At 37.9% G+C, this 19,025-nt stretch overlaps 1 protein-coding gene across 1 annotated transcript in view; it reads right to left on the bottom strand.

The window, feature by feature from the left end:
• itga11a (integrin, alpha 11a) overlaps positions 1-19,025 on the bottom strand; it is a 191,696-nt gene that overhangs the window by 85,641 nt on the left and 87,030 nt on the right. The window contains exons 10-12 of the mRNA XM_061974906.2: positions 18,561-18,631; positions 14,790-14,934; positions 10,882-11,030 (exon numbers count right to left, since the gene is read on the bottom strand). Coding sequence (XP_061830890.1) covers positions 10,882-11,030; positions 14,790-14,934; positions 18,561-18,631 — 365 coding nt within the window. The remainder of the gene's footprint in view (positions 1-10,881; positions 11,031-14,789; positions 14,935-18,560; positions 18,632-19,025) is intronic.

Here is a 19,025-nt window from a genome sequence, read left to right as displayed (position 1 = left end):
AGGAAAAGAACCATCCGGATTGTTATAGGCGCAAAGTTGAAAAGCCAGCATCTGTGATGGTATGGGGGTGTATTAGGGCCCAAGACATGGGTAACTTACACATCTGTGAAGGCGCCATTAATGCTGAAAGGTACATACAAGTTTTGGAGCAACATATGTTGCCATCCAAGCAACGTTACCATGGACGCCCCTGCTTATTTCAGCAAGACAATGCCAAGCCACGTGTTACATCAACGTGGCTTCATAGTAAAAGAGTGCGGGTACTAGACTGGCCTGCCTGTCGTCCACACCTGTCTCCCATTGGAAATGTTTTGCGCATTATGAAGCCTAAAATACCACAACGGAGACCCCCGGACTGTTGAACAACTTAAGCTGTACATCAAGCAAGAATGGGAAAGAATTCCACCTGAGAAGCTTAAAAAATGTGTCTCCTCAGTTCCCAAACATTTACTGAGTGTTGTTAAAAGGAAAGGCCATGTAACACAGTGGTGAACATGCCCTTTCCCAACTACTTTGGCACGTGTTGCAGCCATGAAATTCTAAGTTAATTATTATTTGCAAAAAAAAAAATAAAGTTTATGAGTTTGAACATCAAATATCTTGTCTTTGTAGTGCATTCAATTGAATATGGGTTGAAAAGGATTTGCAAATCATTGTATTCCGTTTATATTTACATCCAACACAATTTCCCAACTCATATGGAAACAGGGTTTGTATATTCAAACACGCCTGCCTCAAAACTCGATGGCTACAGTATGTGTTGAAAAAAAATGGATAATGACTTAATGATCCCAATTGGCTCCATGCAGTCAATATTCTAAAATATTTGTGAATAGATCTGTTCTGACATATTTGTCAATGTTCAGACTGGGAGTGTTACTGCATGGAACATATTCCGTCAGAATTTGGATTGGAAACATCTGCCAATAAAAAAAAAAAGGACATTTTAATAAGAGTTGAGACATTTAAAAAAAAAGTTCCCATAAAAGAAGATCTGCTGAGATTAGTTTTTGCTGACTTGGTAGAATGTAAACTTCTACAGGCAAGCTTCAGGTTCGCAGCCCCCATGGTGAGTTGTCACATCTTCTTAAATTATTACATCTACTGTCCCAAAGACAGACACAATACTAGCTCTAAATGGGAATTCATCTAAAAAAAATAGCTGGCATGTTATAAATGACAAACACAGAGTCTTCAACTAAAAAAAAAAAAAGGAAAACATTTTGGCAGTCTTGTGATCTGTCTGAAATGGAATATACTTGAGCCAGCCCATGATAGATGGATGCAAACATTTAGTGTAATGATATGTTCCAGGACAAACCCAACATGTTGTGACAAATCGTACTGGTAGTAGTTTTACACACAGTGACGGACAAGTTACTTTATAAAAGGTACCATATTTTTCGGACTATAAATCACAATTTTTTTCATAGTTTGGTCGGTGGTGCGACTTATACTCAGGAGCGATTTATGTGTGAAATTATTAACACATTACCGTAAAATATCAAATAATATTATTTAGCTCATTCACGTAAGAGACTAGAGCAGGGGTCGGCAACACAAAATGTTGAAAGAGCCATATTGGACCAAAAATACAAAAACAAATCTGTCTGGAGTCGCAAAAAATTAAAAGCCATATTATATACAGATAGTGTGTCATGAGATATACATGGAATTAAGAGGACTCAAAGGAAACTAAATGAGCTCAAATATAGCTACAAATGAGGCATAATGATGCAATATGTACATATAGCTAGCCTAAATAGCATGTTAGCATCGATTAGCTTGCAGTCATGCAGTGACCAAATATGCCTGATTAGCACTCCACACAAGTCAATAACATCAACAAAACTCACCTTTGTGCATTCACGCACAACGTTAAAAGTTTGGTGGACAAAATGAGACAGAAAAAGAAGTGGCATAAAACACGTCCTAGAAAGTCAGAGAAATGTTCCATGTAAACAAACTACGGTGAGTTCAAGGACCGCCAAAATTAGTAGGACAAAACGGTGCACGCCAAATACTCAAATCAGTGAAGCATGTTTAATATAAACAGTGTGGTTTCTAACAATTAGGGAGGTTTGTGTCATGGTTGTCGTCCTACAGAAACCATATTAAAACAAAAAATATATTTTTTCCCCTCATCTTTTTCCATTTTTCACACATTTTTGAAAAAGCTCCGGAGAGCCACTAGGACGGCGGTAAAGAGCCGCATGCGGCTCTAGAGCCGCGGGTTGCCGACCCCTGGACTAGACGTATAAAATTTCATCGGATTTAGCGATTAAGAGTGACAGATTGTTTGGTAAACATATAGCATGTTCTATATGTTATAGTTATTTGAATGACTCTTACCATAATATGTTATGTTAACATACCAGGCACGTTCTCTGTTGGTTATTTATGCGTCATATAACGTACACTTATTCAGCCTGTTGTTCACTATTCTTTATTTATTTTAAATTGCCTTTCAAATGTCTATTTTCTTGGTGTTGGGTTTTATCAAATACATTTCCCCCAAAAATGCGACTTATATATGTTTTTTTCCTTCGGTAGAAAATGGATGGATGGGATGGATAAATGTAATTAAGCAAAAAGAGGACGCACTCCTGGGAGAATTGTAACAAGCTACACAATAAGCCAAACGGCAAAAGTAGCTTGTTACATCAACACTACATACTGTACGTACAAATATTTATCCCAACTTAATGTACAACTTGCTACAGAACAAATGGCAGAGGGAAAATGCTCAATTTGATTGTTTATCATAATAAATACAAACTGAAAACATGCCTTCTGTCTGGCTTCTTAACATTTCTTTTAACTTGCAAAGCTGCGGTACCATGTACAAAATGAGGGGAAAAAACACTGGAAACAGATTAAGTACAAATCAGTGAACCAATGATAATATTACATAAACTACAAAATATAGAATCTTTATTAGAATGGAGACTTTTCAGCCCGGGATAAATGACTTTTTCCACAGAAACCACAGTGGCAAAATGACAATAACCCAACCAAAGGAGAAATGCAAAACATTTGTCTCACAAAACAAACATTAACTATGTCCATCTTTACATGTTGACAACATGACAACAAACAACCTTTTTTTCTTCTTTTGCTGCAGCTGTTACATATACTGTAATATTGTACATGGTAATTGGGATTTGATATATATTGTATATATTTTATAAGAATGTAATATAAAAATATAATATATCAGTATATATTATATACTGCAGTGATTTTCAACCACTGTGCCGCGGCACACTAGTGTGCCATGAGATATCGTCTGGTGTGCCGTGGGAAATTATGCAACTTCACCTAATTGGTCCAAAAAATATTTTTTGCAAATCAATAATCATAATAATGTGCTGTTGTCTAGTGCCTGTGCTGTGTAGAGCTTGGCAGGGTAACTATGTAATACTCCATATCAGTAAGTGGCAGCAGGTAGTTCATTGCTTTGTAGAAGTCGGAACGCGTCGAGGATGGTTTGTCGTGATCCCAATATGTAGAGCACAGCGGGAGACAGCGTGCAGGTAAAAAGGTATGTAACGCTTAAACCAAAAATTAACAAAAGGCAAGTCCCGTTAGGAAAAGGCACTGAAGCATAGGGATGGCTATGTAAAACAAAATAAAAACTGAACTGGCTACAAAGTCAATAAAAACAGAATGCTGGATGACACCAAAAACTTACAGCGTGTGGAGCAAAGACGGCGTCCACAAAGCACATCCGTACATGACAATCAACAATGTCCCCACAAAGAAGGATGGTGTACGCACAACTTAAATAGTCTTTATTGCGAAAACAAAGCAGGTGCGGGCAATACCACTCAAAGGAAGGCGTGAAGCTGCTACAGGAGAACACCAACAAAACAGGAACGGTCACCAAAATAACAGCGCAAGACAGGAACTAAAGCACTACAAACAAACAACAACAAACTCAAAATAAGGCACGACAACCTGGTGGAGTTAATTTTTTAACCTTTTCTGCTGGGGGTGTGCCTTCGTATTTTTTTTATGGAAAAAAATGTGCCTTGGCTCAAAAAAGGTTGAAAAACACTGATATACTGTATATATAATATGTTAATATTACATATATGTTATATTTTATATTGCTACTATGGTACATTTGCATTATTCTTTCCAACCTTACCCGTTCCATCCTTTTTTAACTGAGCTTTTGTGTGGAACAAATTCCCTTGTGGATCAATAAAGTTAGTCTAAGTCTAAGTCTAACATAAATTAATAAAAGTGAACATATTTCTGTGCCAGGACTGGAATCCTATGAAACTTTTATACCAGTGTTAACTAAGCAGCATTGACTCTTTTCCATTGCCTTCCTCCTCCCTGAGTGGTTTGCTCGCACAGCTGTGCACTGTCAGGTTAGCCAGAACAAAACAGAATGTTTATGAAGTGCTAGAAATAATGTCAATTAAACAAAAGTATTGGTAAGTGGCCTATTGATGCACCCTGGAAGAATTATAGCTAATTAAACAAAGCAGCAAACCATGCATTGAAATACCATGTTTATGGAGTGCAAGGTTTTATTCTAGAAGCCGTTTCTAAAGTAACATTCTGTTACACTCTGGTTGAGTTTATACCCCTGCAGTAAATACTCTCATTGTTTCGTCCCAGGAGAGACGCTCTCTTTTCATGTGCTTTCTGCCAGCACTGTGGGCTGGCAATTGTGCTCAAATAACACCGTTACTTTAGAATATTATAGCTACAGGGGTTAGTGCGTCTGCCTCACAATACGAAGGTCCTGAGTAGTCCTGAGTTCAATCCCGGGCTCCGGATCTTTCTGTGTGGAGTTTGCATGTTCTCCGCGTGACTGCGTGGGTTCCCTCCGGGTACTCCGGCTTCCTCCCATCTCCAAAAACATGCACCTGGGGAAAGGTTGACTGGCAACACTAAATGGTCCCTAGTGTGTGAATGTGAGTGTGAATGTTGTCTATCTGTGTTGGCCCTGTGATGAAATGGTGACTTGTCCAGGGTGTACACCGCCTTCCGCCCGATTGCAGCTGGGATAGGCTCCAGCTCCCCCCGCGACCCCAAAAAGGACAAGTAGTAGAAAATGGATGGATGGAAGTAAAAGTAAAAAGTAGTCATTAAAGTAATGACTTGAGTAAGAGTAAGTATTCAGTGAAAAAAATACTCAAGTATTGGGTAACTTGTGAGTAACTTCCGATTTATTTAGTAGCTATTTTTTTAATGGCTCTTGGACTACAATTGTAGTGGATGTGAGCGTGCGTGTGTAAAACAATAAAATCACACATAGCTAAACATGCTTCACTACACACAAAATGTAAACAAACACCATTGGTGGATCTACACCTAACATCCACTGTAATGATACCAAGTACAGGAGCGTATCTAGTCGATACTACTATGATTACGTCAATATTTTTTGGCATCACATCTTCTTTAATTTTTTTTTATTATGTTTATAAACTCAGGAAATATGTCCCTGGACACAAGAGGACTTTGAATATGACCAATGTATGATCCTGTAACTATTTGGAAATGGATTGATACCCAAATTCGTCGTATCATCCAAAACTAATGTAAATTTTCAAACAACAGAAGAATAAGTGATTATTACATTTTAACAGAAGTGTAGATAGAACATGTTAAAAGAGAAAGTAAGCAGATATTAACAGTAAATGAATACGTAGATTAATAATGAATTTTCTACCACTTGTCCTTAATAATTTTGACAAAATAATAGACTCGAAAATGACACAATATGTTACTGCATATGTCAGTAGCTAAATTAGGAGTCTTTGTTTGCTTACTTACTAATAAAAGACAAGTTGTCTTTTATGTTCACTATTTTATTTAAGGACAAATTTGCAATAAGAAACATATGTTTAATGTACCATAAGATTTTATGTTAAAATAAAGCCAATAATGCAATTTTTTGTGGTCCACTTTATTTAGAAAAGTACCAAAATATTGGTATCGGGACAACACTAGTGTGTAGTGTGTATTATATAAATAAAAAGACTCAATCGTCCAGTTTATATTCCAGAGACAGAACAAACTGAAACACATTTAAGCAAGATGTGTTTTAATGACACACAAACGCGGCACAATGGATGTACGTCAGACGGCAACCAGAGACCTGTCAGTCACAGTGGATGCTATCTTGCTTCAAAGCAACTTTATAGATTATTGTTTTACCTCATTTTTCATGAGTGGATTAATATTGGCCTGTGGATTTATGGGTCGCTAGGAGGACGGTTGATAGAACGCGGTCGTGACTCGTGAGTGAAGTGTGTTCACCTCAAAGTGACACAGCGCGCGCGACTTTGAAGAGGAGATATTGTGTTAAAAAGGTTTGTGTGGTGTTGCATACTTATTTCTCATCATTCAAAGCTGATTTTATTTTGTAGCAGTGGCAGCTGAAATGAATGTGACAACGTATCATAATTACGCCGGCCAGCTGGAAAAAAAAAATACAGATAGCAGTTTCATTAGTCCAGAATCTTCACGGTCCTCATGGACCGACCTAATTAGGAACCCGTCATGATCCAATGCCCGGATCATGTTTTGTTTAGTTTTTGACTCCCTCGGTTCTGTTTTCAGCACCCTTGGGTTTGTGTGTTTTTGGTTACCATGAGTGCTGATTAGTTTCACCTGCCTCTGATTAGTGTTCGGGACACTCACCTGCCCCCGGGCACTAATCAGAGAGCTACTTATTCCTGTTTTTCGCCACACTCAGTCTGGCTGTCTTAATTGCTTCATGCAACATTTACGTTTGTGACCCATGCTTTTGATTCTTGCTAGCGGCACGCTTTTCTGTTTATCTGCATCTCCTTCCTGATTTATAATAATAAATCATTGTCTCACCTGCACCTTGCCTCCGGAGTTTCTGTTTGCATCCTGGGAAAAAGATCCGTGCCTTAACATGCGACCACGACGTAACAGAACCGGTACCAAAAAAAATACAGGTACTCTGTATACATCCCTGTGTTATTATCTGTAAATTTAATAATACCCATCAGCCATGTTGTAAACAAGTGGGTCGCGGGTGACATACAAAATGACAATATAATATTGTTCTTTGATTCTGAAGGGGATTTTGTTGTTGTCTTTTAAAGTATTTGAATACTGTTTTCAAATAGGAAGACCAACAAAGTTTGTTAGTAGTCTAAGATGTTGAATTTTGTTGAGCCTTAGAAAGTGTTTACATGTGAATATTTGCTGCTTATTATGTATTTGTAGTATGTTTATTTTACCTGTCATATTTGCAGGAGTTCAAAATCGCCATGTAAATTTGCTGATGCCAATCACGAGCTTGTACGTGGAAATTTCAATGTAATGCATTTGGGTAAACACATTTGTTTATGTCAATTATCACTGACAAAACATTTTGGATATGATGTAAGTTATAATTGACATGCTTTATTTCTTTTTAGTAATATTTATTTCTTGAAATCTCACTTTTCGGAAATGTCCGGATTTGGAAAAGGTTGACACATTTTGGGGCTAATCCGGATTTTTTATATTGCGCGACCTTACGTTTACATTAAGAGCTTCAACTTCAGTATGTATGCTTGAGGCAGCGCTTCTACTCAGAGAGACAACGACAGTAGACGATTGACAAGCTCGCTTCACTCCGTTTCTTTTATTCGCTATAAAAAATTCTAAAAATATGGGCGCTTTTCGGGCAGCACGGTGGCAGATGGGTTAGTGCATCTGCCTCACAATACGAAGGTCCTGAGTAGTCTTGGGTTCAATCCTGGGCTCGGGATCTTTCTGTGTGGAGTTTGCATGTTCTCCCCGTGACTGCGTGGGTTCCCTCCGGGTACTCCGGCTTCCTCCCACCTCCAAAGACATGCACCTGGGGATAGGTTGATTGGCAACACTAAATTGGCCCTAGAGTGTGAATGTTGTCTGTCTATCTGTGTTGGCCCTGTGATGAGGTGGCGACTTGTCCAGGGTGTACCCTGCCTTCCGCCCGATTGTAGCTGAGATAGGCTCCAGCGCCCCCGCAACCCCAAAGGGAAAAAGTGGTAGAAAATGGATGGATGGATGGATGGATGGATGGATGGATGGGCGCTTTTCGATTACACTTACAATAAATATCAGTCATGGGATAAGGAACAAGTGATTACATGTTTGGGGTGATCCAGAACACCGTCTTGATTCAGGATTTTTTTTTACTGTTAGGAAATTGTGTGCTGTTATTTTGCACTACCACTAATTCCGACTATTCTGTCTTTTCAATGAATATAAAATAAAAAAGAAATTTGAGTTGAAAAATATGGGCAACTTGGGTCGCTAACCAGTTGAGGACCACTGTTGTGGACAAATCTAATGTACAGGAAAGTAAACAGTCTACAGCAGGGGGGGGTCAAACTCATTTTAACTCAGGGGCCGCATGGAGGAAAATCTGTGCACATGCGGGCCAAACTATTAAAATCATGGAATTAAAACTAAAAAATACTTCAGATTGTTTTTTTGTCTTACTTCAGCCAAAAATAGAACAAACGCTTTCTGAAAATAGTACAATAAAAATATAGAAAAAAATAAATGGATGTGGATGAATGATTATAACTGAACAAATTTCCATAGGCATAAAAATGTGTTTTCTTTTGTATAATTTTTTTTAATGAATGAAGTAATGTTTATGACAACCTTTTTCCAAAACACAATATAAAATGGGAGATATAACAGGATAATGCATTTATCATTTGTTGTCAAAACGGTTACAAAAAAGTGGGACCCCCGAAAATCCAATTTTTTTACTTGATTTTGAAAATTTCTAGCGCCAACACTGATGGAGTCTTGGTGCGTGCAAAACAGCTGCAGGCAGCTTTGGCCTCCGGGCCGGTTCTAATACTAATCACATATCATCCTGGGGGTCAGAAATAATTCATTATCTATGACCTTGACTTTGACACCCCTGGTCTACAGTATCTGTGTCATGTCTGTGATCATGTTTTGTTTAGTTATGTCTTGTTCGGTTTATGGACTCTTTTTAGTTCCTGTTTTCACTCCATTGTTTTTGTCACCATAGCAACCATTAGTTTCACCTGGTTCACATTTTCACTCACGCACCTGTTGTCAATCATGTCACTGTTATTTAAGCCTGTCTTTTTCTGTTGGTCGTCCTGGCGACATTAACTCTGTTACCGCTGTTACCCTTGACACCCATGCTATCTGCTATTACCATAGCTCAGGGGTCGGCAACCTGCGGCTCCGGAGCCGCATGTGGCTCTTTGATCACTCTGATGCGGCTCAGCTGCATACTTGCCGACCCTCCCGATTTTCCTGGGAGATTTCCGGATCTTGGTGCCTCTCGCAGAAAACTCCTGGGATTAATATTCTCCGATTTTCACCATAACAATAATAATAAGGGCGTGCTATGATGATACAGCATTTAGCGCCCTCTACAATATGTACAAACAGTAAGCCAGCCCAGCCTTTTGTTGTATGCATCTTCTACTTGCACACAAGCATACTTGGTCAACAGCCACACAGGTTACACTGACGGTGGCCATATAAAACAACTTTAAAACTCTTACTAATAATGCGCCACACTTTGAACCAAAACCAAACAAGAATGACAAACATATTTTGGGAGAACATCTGCACCTTAACACAACATAAACACAACAGAACAAATACCCAGAATCCCATGCAGCCCTGACTCTTTCGGGCTACATTATACACCCCTGCTACCACCAAACCCCGCCCCCACCCCAACCCTGCTCCCCTACACATCAAACCCCACCCCCCTCCGTGCGTCGGTTGAGGTGGGCGGGGTTTGGTAGCGGGGGTGTATAATGTAGCCCGGAAGAGTTAGGGCTGCATGGGATTCTGGGTATTTGTTCTGTTGTGTTTATGTTGTGTTACAGTGCAGATGTTCTCCCGAAATGTGTTTGTCATTCTTGTTTGGTGTGGGTTCACAGTGTGGTGCATTATTAGTAAGAGTGTTAAAGTTTTTTATACCGCCACCGTCAGTGTAACTTGTGTGGTTGTTGACCAAGTATGCTTTGCTGTCACTTACGTGAGCAAGCAAAAGCCCCATGTGACGTGTGGCTGGGCCGGCACGCTGGTTGTAGTGGGCGCTAAAAGCTGTACAATCACGACACATTCGAGAGAATAGTTGCCCTGAAATTCATAGTCTGTCGGAATAATCGGGAGGGTTGACAAGTATGACGCTGTCAAGCGCCATTCATATAAAACTCGCGGGCCGCACTAACATTCAATTTTCATACTAAGGTGTGTGCCGCGTGTCTGAGACCCTTGGTTTATACATAGCACAAAGCAAAAAAAAAACTTTTTATGCAGTGTTATTTCATTTTAAATTCCAAAAGAATTTTGTGGCTCCCATTGTTTTCTTTAATTTGTGAAACTGGTCAAAATGGCTCTTTGAGTGGTAAAGGTTGCCGACCCCTGCCATAGCTCATGCTTCATGCCACGCCACAGTAAGTCCTTTTGGTTCATGTCCATAGCTTTTGCCCAAGTTCTAGTTTTTGCTTTCATTAGCCAAGTTTGTACTTCCGCTTTGTGCGCGCTTTTTGTTCACTCTTTTTGTTTAGAATTAAAATATATCTTTACCTTCACGCCATGTCCGCTCCAACTTTTCTTGCATCTCGGGAAAACAAACCCTCCATAGTCCACGTCGTGACAATCTGCTAAAATGTCATTCGTGACACATTTTTTAAGTCCAGAGAGGGGCAACTGTCTCTTGTACGCACATCAGTTTTACTGTTGTTGAATGTAAAGAACCAGTCCAAACACACCCAGGCAAATAAGCAATGTCCAAGTCTGAGTCGTATTGAACAAACCATGTCTTGTAACCATTAAAACAACTGTTTTCTGAGAAGAAAATGTTTTACACAAATAAGTATTGTTTTATGTTGTTACCTGCTGGCCTTTGAGGGAGTGGAGGATGGTAAGGTTGCCGGGGCTTTTCAGCGTGAAAATGATCACTTTGCCGGTATGGTTGAAGCGCGGAGCTCCCGCCACAAGGAGACGACCATTTTTGGCCGACACCACCGATGTCACCGTGTAACCTGATCAAGAAAAAAACAGAATTAGCTAACAGATAACCCTTTAAAGATTAGAAAGCAATATTTGCTGCACAGCATATTATCCTACATCTGCAGAAATGAAATAGATTGTCCCAACTAATGTGTGTTTATTAATATAAAGCAGTGACAATGAATTAAATAGTGTGTCTTCAGTCGTATTGATGCAGCAATGTCTGGTCAAGAATCTGACTCCAGTTCAGCAACATAGACAGACAGAACACTTTTTAAAAGGATTTTCTTTTGCACATTCCCACTGAAAATTCCACTTGATCAACATGTACTTTTCCACCTCCGTAATACCTCTTGTCTAGAATTTTGCTTCCACCTCATATTACAACTGAATCTTAAACTGCCAGAGCTGGCAGTCCGCTGGATAAGCTCAGTCAAACTAACCACAGATGGTAAAAACAGAGGTTTGTGGTGGAGATGGTTCTAGATGCAATGGAAAAGACTGAGTAGAGGGGCACCAGAGTCCTCCACATAGACAGACATTCATTCATTTTCAACTGCTTATCCTGTTCCGGGTCATGGTTGAGCTGGAGCCAATCCCAGCCAACTTGGGATGAGATGTGAGGTACAGCCTGTCCTGGTTCCAGCCAATTAAATGACACTTTAACAAACAACCTTTCACTCTCACATTTATGCCTATGGACAATTCAGAATCTCCACATAATGTGTTTTTAGACTATTGGAGGTAACAACCCACGCAAGCACAGGAATAAAACCAAATCAACTTCTGCAAACCATGAAAGTTTTTGATGTACTTTCGGAAAAGACGATTTTATTTTGTATAGATAGTTGAAGTAATAACCCTTAAGCTTCATTTCGCTACCGCACAGTCACTGCGCCCACTCTTCTGACGGCGTCTTGATCCTGTTACGGATCTTCGATGGGGGCTGAAAGCATGACCTGTAACTCTGTACCAAAACGCTAGGGGCAGTGTTTTTTTGAGATTGAGCAACCAGAATTCTTGTTGACTTGCTATTAACAGATAGTTGGTATGGTTGTTTTTTTTACCTCATCCTTCACTTTAAGCTTGAGTGACGAATGCATGAAGAATGCACTACCAACTTGATATGACATAATAAGTCCGAAAGAGAAAGAAATGATACAGCATGATCTGCTCACAGATGGTACTTGGTTTTGATTAATTGATTGATTGATTGAGACTTTTATTAGCAGATTGCACAGTACAGTACATATTCCGTACAATTGGCCACTAAATGGTAACACCCGAATAAGTTTTTCAACTTGTTTAAGTCGGGGTCCACGTTAATCAATTCATGGTAAGTGTTGCTTGTTTGATCAAACTGAAGCTGATCCTAAATAGTGTTGCTACCTAATGCTTCAGTCACACGTATACAACCTTACTCTACCTACTTTAGCTGCCTGTGTAGTAAAGAACACTGGCGACTGAAGTGACATCCACATTTGTATGCTTGTCCAACAGTTAAAACCTCTTGCATAGCTGTATGTATAATTAAATTATGGAATGGATTAACCAAATAAATCAAAAAGGCACCAATATGATTCAGTTTAAGAGACTGTTCAAACTACTAAGTTCACAAAGGACACAGAAGAAGAATTATGATGAACATCTTGAACCCTTTTTTTTTTTTTTGAGACAAAGATTATTGATGTATTTAATATTTGTTTGCTTACTATGGTATTTGGTTTATTTATTTGTTCACTGTTCTGTTACAGAGAACAAGGAAATGGGATAAAATTGCTATGGTATGAAAAGGTGTAGGATTAAATAAGCTCAGCTTCTTCCAACTCCTTTTCGGACATGCTGTAATGAAACAACTGGAAATATGTGATGAATTACATTGTATCGTATGCATGTTCGAAATAAACTGAACTGAACAACATTTCTGGAGCAAGCTTATTAGGTGCTGAATGCAAAAATAGAATCCGACTTTTCTAGCTGACGAAATATCTAGCTCACTTTTCTCACATTTAGCTCATTTTCTTTACATTTGACATATACATTAAAATGGTTAATCTAAATGTTAAATATAAATATATATTAGATTAACATTTAAATGTGTATTTAAAATGTAGATTCAAAATTTGGATTTAACATTTAGATGTAATATTTGGATTAAACATTTATATTAACGATTTAAATTTTACTTTAAAAATAATTAAATTGAGCTAAATGTGAGAAAATGAATAGGCAAGTGAGAAAAGTGAGCTAAGTATTCAAAGTATATCACTTGGAAAAGTGTGATTGAATTATTTTACATTGGGCAACCCAGACAAGTGTGCCCTGTGCAAAATTCCAAATTTGGAATTTGATTTCGTATTGTTATAAAATTGTATTGTCAATAAGATACATTTGTTGCAATTAAAACATAATGTGTACACAAATTTCTAAGTAAAAATATTTTTATGAAATATCTAATCATCATCTAATAATTTATTTACAGTAAAGCATGATTTGGAATACACCAATATTATCAATTAAAATTTAATAGAAATTCAATTATACTGTACTTCCTCCAATCTAAATTTAAATTGTAATTGCTATTCCTGTTTGCAACCTAAATTCAAATTTAATTCAAATTCATGGAGTTTATCTTAAATTTGGGACACTTTCCTACTTCATTTTGGAATTTTGCAAACTTTGTGGAACATCAATCTTTTTTGTAGTGGATGTTGCTCTGAAGCTGCTAATATTTATAGCATATTAATAGAGATGTTATGATATATGCGTTAAAATGTAATATCGGATATGATCGGTATCGTTTTTTTTTATTATCGCTATCGTTTTTTTTGTTTTTGTTTTTTAATTAAATCAACATAAAAAACACAAGATCCACTTAAAATTAGTGCACCAACCCAAAAAACCTCCCTCCCCCATCTACACTCATTCACTCAAAAGGGTTGTTTCTTTCTGTTATTAATTTTGTGGTTCCTACATTATATATCAATATATATCAATACAGTCTGCAAGGTATACAGTCCGTAAGCACACATGATTGTGCGTGCTGCTGGTCCACTAATAGTACTAACCTTTAACAGTTAATTTTACTAATTTTCATTAATTACTAGTTTCTATGTAACTGTTTTTATATTGTTTTACTTTCTTTTTTATTCACGAAAATGTTTTTAATTTATTTATCTTATTTTACTTTATTAATTTTTTGTTAAAAGTACATTATCTTCACCATACCTGTTTCTCCAAATTAGGCATAATAGTGTGATAATTCCACGACTGTATATATCGGTTGATATCGGTATCGGTTGATATCGGTAATTAAAGAGTTGGACAATATCGGAATATCGGATATCGGCAAAAAGCCATTATCGGCCATCCCTACATATTAATATAGCTGCTCATATTTGTGAATTTGTTCGCTGAAACACTTTTCCATTCACTCAATTGTTTATTTTGTTTTGGCAGCATTAAAGATGGCACTTTTGCAGGAAAACAAATACAGAAATCATGTCCTAAAAAATGTGTCAACACTGATGGACACACACTTCTAATCAAAACCCAAACTCTGCATTCCAGCTACACAATTAAAAAACTACAAGGGCAATTACTCATTTAATAAAATGACCCCACTGAAATGTCAATTATAATTATTATATTATTATTGGTAGAAATCCAAAACTTTAAAAAATGTACATTTTCAAAATTTTACAAGATGTCCTTGGTTATGATAAACTTCATTCATGATAACAGAGTTCTAAAAAATGTATTTTGGCATAAGACTTGTGAAAGATACTCACCCAAGTAGGCCCCATGGTTTTTGAGCTCCTCTGGAAACTCCTGTGTGTAAGCAGCTTTAGGAGGTACCACCTTCCCTTGTTTTGTTTCTTTCAGCACTGCCCCATTCCAGTCGTAAGCCCCAACCGCTCCCACCAGAGTCCCATCCTACAGGTAAAACATAATTCACTTGGCTGTTATATTTTCACAAAAGCTTGACAGAGTCTTGGCATAGATATTCAACTATATGTGTAACATACTTGGACTCGTTCAAGTTTAGTCTGGAGAGAAACAACGTTGCAATAGAGTCAAACCAATTTCTTCCTATAATGCTTGTGCTACAGTAGATTGATGATTGATAGTTAAGATGATTAAAGGACCCATAGTGTCTAGATAAGGGGTGTCAAACTTTTTATTGAGGGCCACATCGCAATTATGGTTGCCTTCACAGGGCCACTTTAATTGATGTGGCAGACCATGTTGCATGTTGTGACGGACCACGTTGAATGATGTGGCAGAACACATTAAATGACATGATGGACCACACAGAATGAGGTCATAGGCCAGTTTAAATGACGTGGGGGGCCACATCAAATTTAGGGGGCGCCTATAGTTAAGGTTAAGAAACCAAACCTGCATCTCAGGAAACAAGCCCAAGGCTCCCACTAATTCATCATTATGGAAAGTTGTATTTTTCATGCACTTATTTTTGTCGGCCATTCCGTAAAAAAATAATGCCTACATTAAAACGGTGCATGATGCAAAAAAGGTTGGGGGCCCCGATCTACAGAACTGGAGCCCATTTCCCTGCCTAGACACTGCTGATAAAAGCGAGTAAAACTATTATTTTGATCACTTAATCACATGTTTTTGTCACCCTGGTCCATGATTACGTCAACATTTTTATGGTTAACATTATAGGCCAAAAATTAATATAAAATAATCTAAATATTTAATGTTTTATTGAATTTTACAATATTTTGGAAAAACATGATGTTTTTGGAAGACGGGCCTGATTAAAGTTCCGAGTTGGAGATTTTCTATTTGGATTCTCCCAGTGAAGTACAAAACCCAAAACCAATGAAGTTAGCACGTTGTGTAATTTGTAAATAAAAACAGAATACAATGATTTGCAAATCCTTTTCAACTTATATTCAATTGAATAGACTGCAAAGACAATATATTTAATGTTCGAACTTAGAAACATTTTTTTTTTTTGCGAATAATCATTAACTTAGAATTTAATGGCAGCAACGCATTGCAAAAAAGTTGTCTCAGGAGCATTTTTACCACTGTGTTACATGGCCTTTCCTTTTAACAACACTCGTTTGGGAACTGGGGAGACCAAATTTTGAGAACAATTAGCCTGTTCACCTGTGGGATGTTCCAGATAAGCGTTTGATGAGCATTCCTCAACTTTCTCAGTCTTATTTGCCACCTTTGCCAGCTTTTTTTAAGCTTTTCAGGTGGCTATCTTTCCCATTCTTGCTTGATGTACAGCTTAAGTTGTTCAACAGTCCGGGGTCTTTGTTGTGGTATTTTAGGCTTCATATTGCGCCACACATTTTCAATGGGAGTCAGGTCTGGACTACAGGCAGGCCAATATAGTACCAGACTCTTTTACTATGAAGCCACGCTGTTGTAACACATAGCTTGGCATTGTCTTGCTGAAATAAGCAGGGGCGTCCATGATAACGTTGCTTGGATGGCAACATATGTTGCTCCAAAATCTGTATGTACCTTTCAGCATTAATGGTGCCTTCACAGATGTGTAAGTTACCCATGCCTTGGGCACTAATACACCCCCATACCATCACAGATAGATAGATGGATAGATAGATAGATAGATAGATAGATAGATAGATAGATAGATAGATAGATAGATAGATAGATAGTACTTTATTGGTTCCTTCAGGAGAGTTCCCTCAGGAAAATTAAAATTCCAGCAGCAGTGTACAAAATTGAGATCGAATTTAAAAAGTAAAAAGTAAATAATGGGGGTATAAATGGAAACAAAATAGAAAAATATTACAATGGAATAAAAATAAAAAGCAACAATGAGAATAAAAATATAACAGTAAAATAAGAATATAACAAGAGAAACTAGGCAGTAGTGACTATGTTATGAAAAAGTATTGCACTGTTATTTTTTTGCATCCCCTGTCATCCTAGTACCCCCCCCCCCTTCCCCCCAGAGAGGAGTTGTACAGTCTAATGGATGGTTATTTTCCTCTTTGTTCTGGAGGACACAACGTCCATAGTTTCCAAAAACAATTTTAAATGTGGACTCATCAGACCACAGAACACTTTTACCCTTTTGCATCAGTCCATCTTAGATGAGCTCGGGCCCAGCAAAGCCGGCAGCGTTTCTGGGTGTTGTTGATATATGGCTTTCGATTTGCATAGTAGAGTTTTATCTTGCACTTACAGATGTAGCGACAAACTGTAGTTACTGACAGTGGTTTTCTGAAGTGTTCCTGAGCCCATGTGGTGATATCCTTTACACACTGATGTCAATTTCTTTTTGATGTGGTACTGCCTGAGGGATCGAAGGTCACAGGCATTCAATGTTGGTTTTCAGCCTTGCTGCTCACCAGATTCTCTGAACCTTTTGATAATATTACGGACCGTAGATGGTGAAATTAGCCTAAAATCACTACTGTGTATATTTTGGGGTGAATTTTACCTGTAGACATCGTTTAATGGTCCAAAACTATGAAATAAGTGCCAGCGTTGTCGGCATTAGAGGGGACCCAAAGGAGTAGAAGAGTTATCTAATCGTGGTTCCCTTGTTCGAGATTGGTGTGACATTTAAAGACGACTTGTGCTGAATGTGTGGATTCTGCTGGGTTTGTCCATCAAGCCATGCATTAAGCATTACCATCTGAAGGTGAACCATTCAAAGAGATTTCCCACATGTGCTTCTGCGCGTATCAGCTTGGTAAAGATGACATTAATGCTGGATGTCAGGGGCCTATCCTCAGTTGACGTATCGCGGATACAGTATTGTTTGCATCTAAGCAATTAACTCCAACTACAAAGACTGGGGTTATGCATGCTAAACAAACAACATCTGGATAAACCATAAAAGCTGATGTATAAAATGTCTGCGAAGTATATGGCCCAAAAATCACCAAAAAACATCTGTGCCTTCAGGACATTTTTCCTCTTTTAAAGCCCCAACATTCTTTCCAATAAGTTATCCTTCTTTCAACTCTCAGGTTGACTGTTGAGGACCATCTAAGGAATCTGGCCTAGTGGACAGAATTTCCTAACTTTTCTGTCATCTATCTGCCAATAATCTTCTTTTTATATATTTTAAAAGGGATAAATGGATTTGTCTCTTGACAAATCCCACTGTGAAGGGACATTTGAAAGCTAACACATTTTTATTGGCACATTTCAAGTAAAACATTCATATAGTTTAATAAACAGTAGCTATGGTTGTTGCATAAGAGACATGCCTTCCATCTCCCCTCCTGCTGTGTCCCCCAGATGGTTGTCCCGAAGCAAAAAAGGAAAACAGCAACCCATGATGCAGCTTAAGTGGCCCAATGTATCCCAACTATTAACTAATATGTCTCCCTGCAGAGCAAGCCGCCTTTTATTTCCCATCGCCGCTTGGCTTAAGTGGAAAATCAGGATCACCGAGCCCTTTGGGCACCTCTGGAAGGGAGTGGGAAGTGATAAATGGGGGCTTATGAGGCGAAGTTATGACAGGATTGAGACATTATGTGTTGCTCCATATGATGACAGATGGTATGAGACAATCTGGTAGCATAAATACGACTTACCTCCACATTGTGAGCGGAGAATCCAGCTTGAGACATCTGGAGACCAAACGCTGTCCCATTTTTACTCGTTCCTGTGTCGACAAATAAATATGTACTGTAAGTAAGTTAATTGCACATCCCATACTTATATGGTGAGCGATCACTTTGATCAGATTTTTAATATAGCAGAATACATACTTTTTGAAAAAAACCCTGCAATTTGACGATCCACTATCAATCAATCAACATTTATATATATATATATATATATATATATATATATATATATATATATATATATATATACAGTACAGGCCAAAAGTTTGGACACACCTTCTCATTCAATGCGTTTTCTTTATTTTCATGAATATTTACATTGTAGATTGTCACTGAAGGCATCAAAAATATGAATGAACACACGTGGAGTTATGTACTTAACAAAAAAGGTGAAATAACTGAAAATACGTTCTATATTCTAGTTTCTTC

This window comes from Nerophis lumbriciformis, linkage group LG15 (assembly GCF_033978685.3).
Source record: "Nerophis lumbriciformis linkage group LG15, RoL_Nlum_v2.1, whole genome shotgun sequence".
NCBI classification, from domain to species: Eukaryota; Metazoa; Chordata; class Actinopteri; order Syngnathiformes; family Syngnathidae; genus Nerophis; species Nerophis lumbriciformis.
The sequence above is the reverse complement of the archived record's forward strand: the minus strand, read 5'-3'. Positions and strand labels throughout refer to the sequence as shown.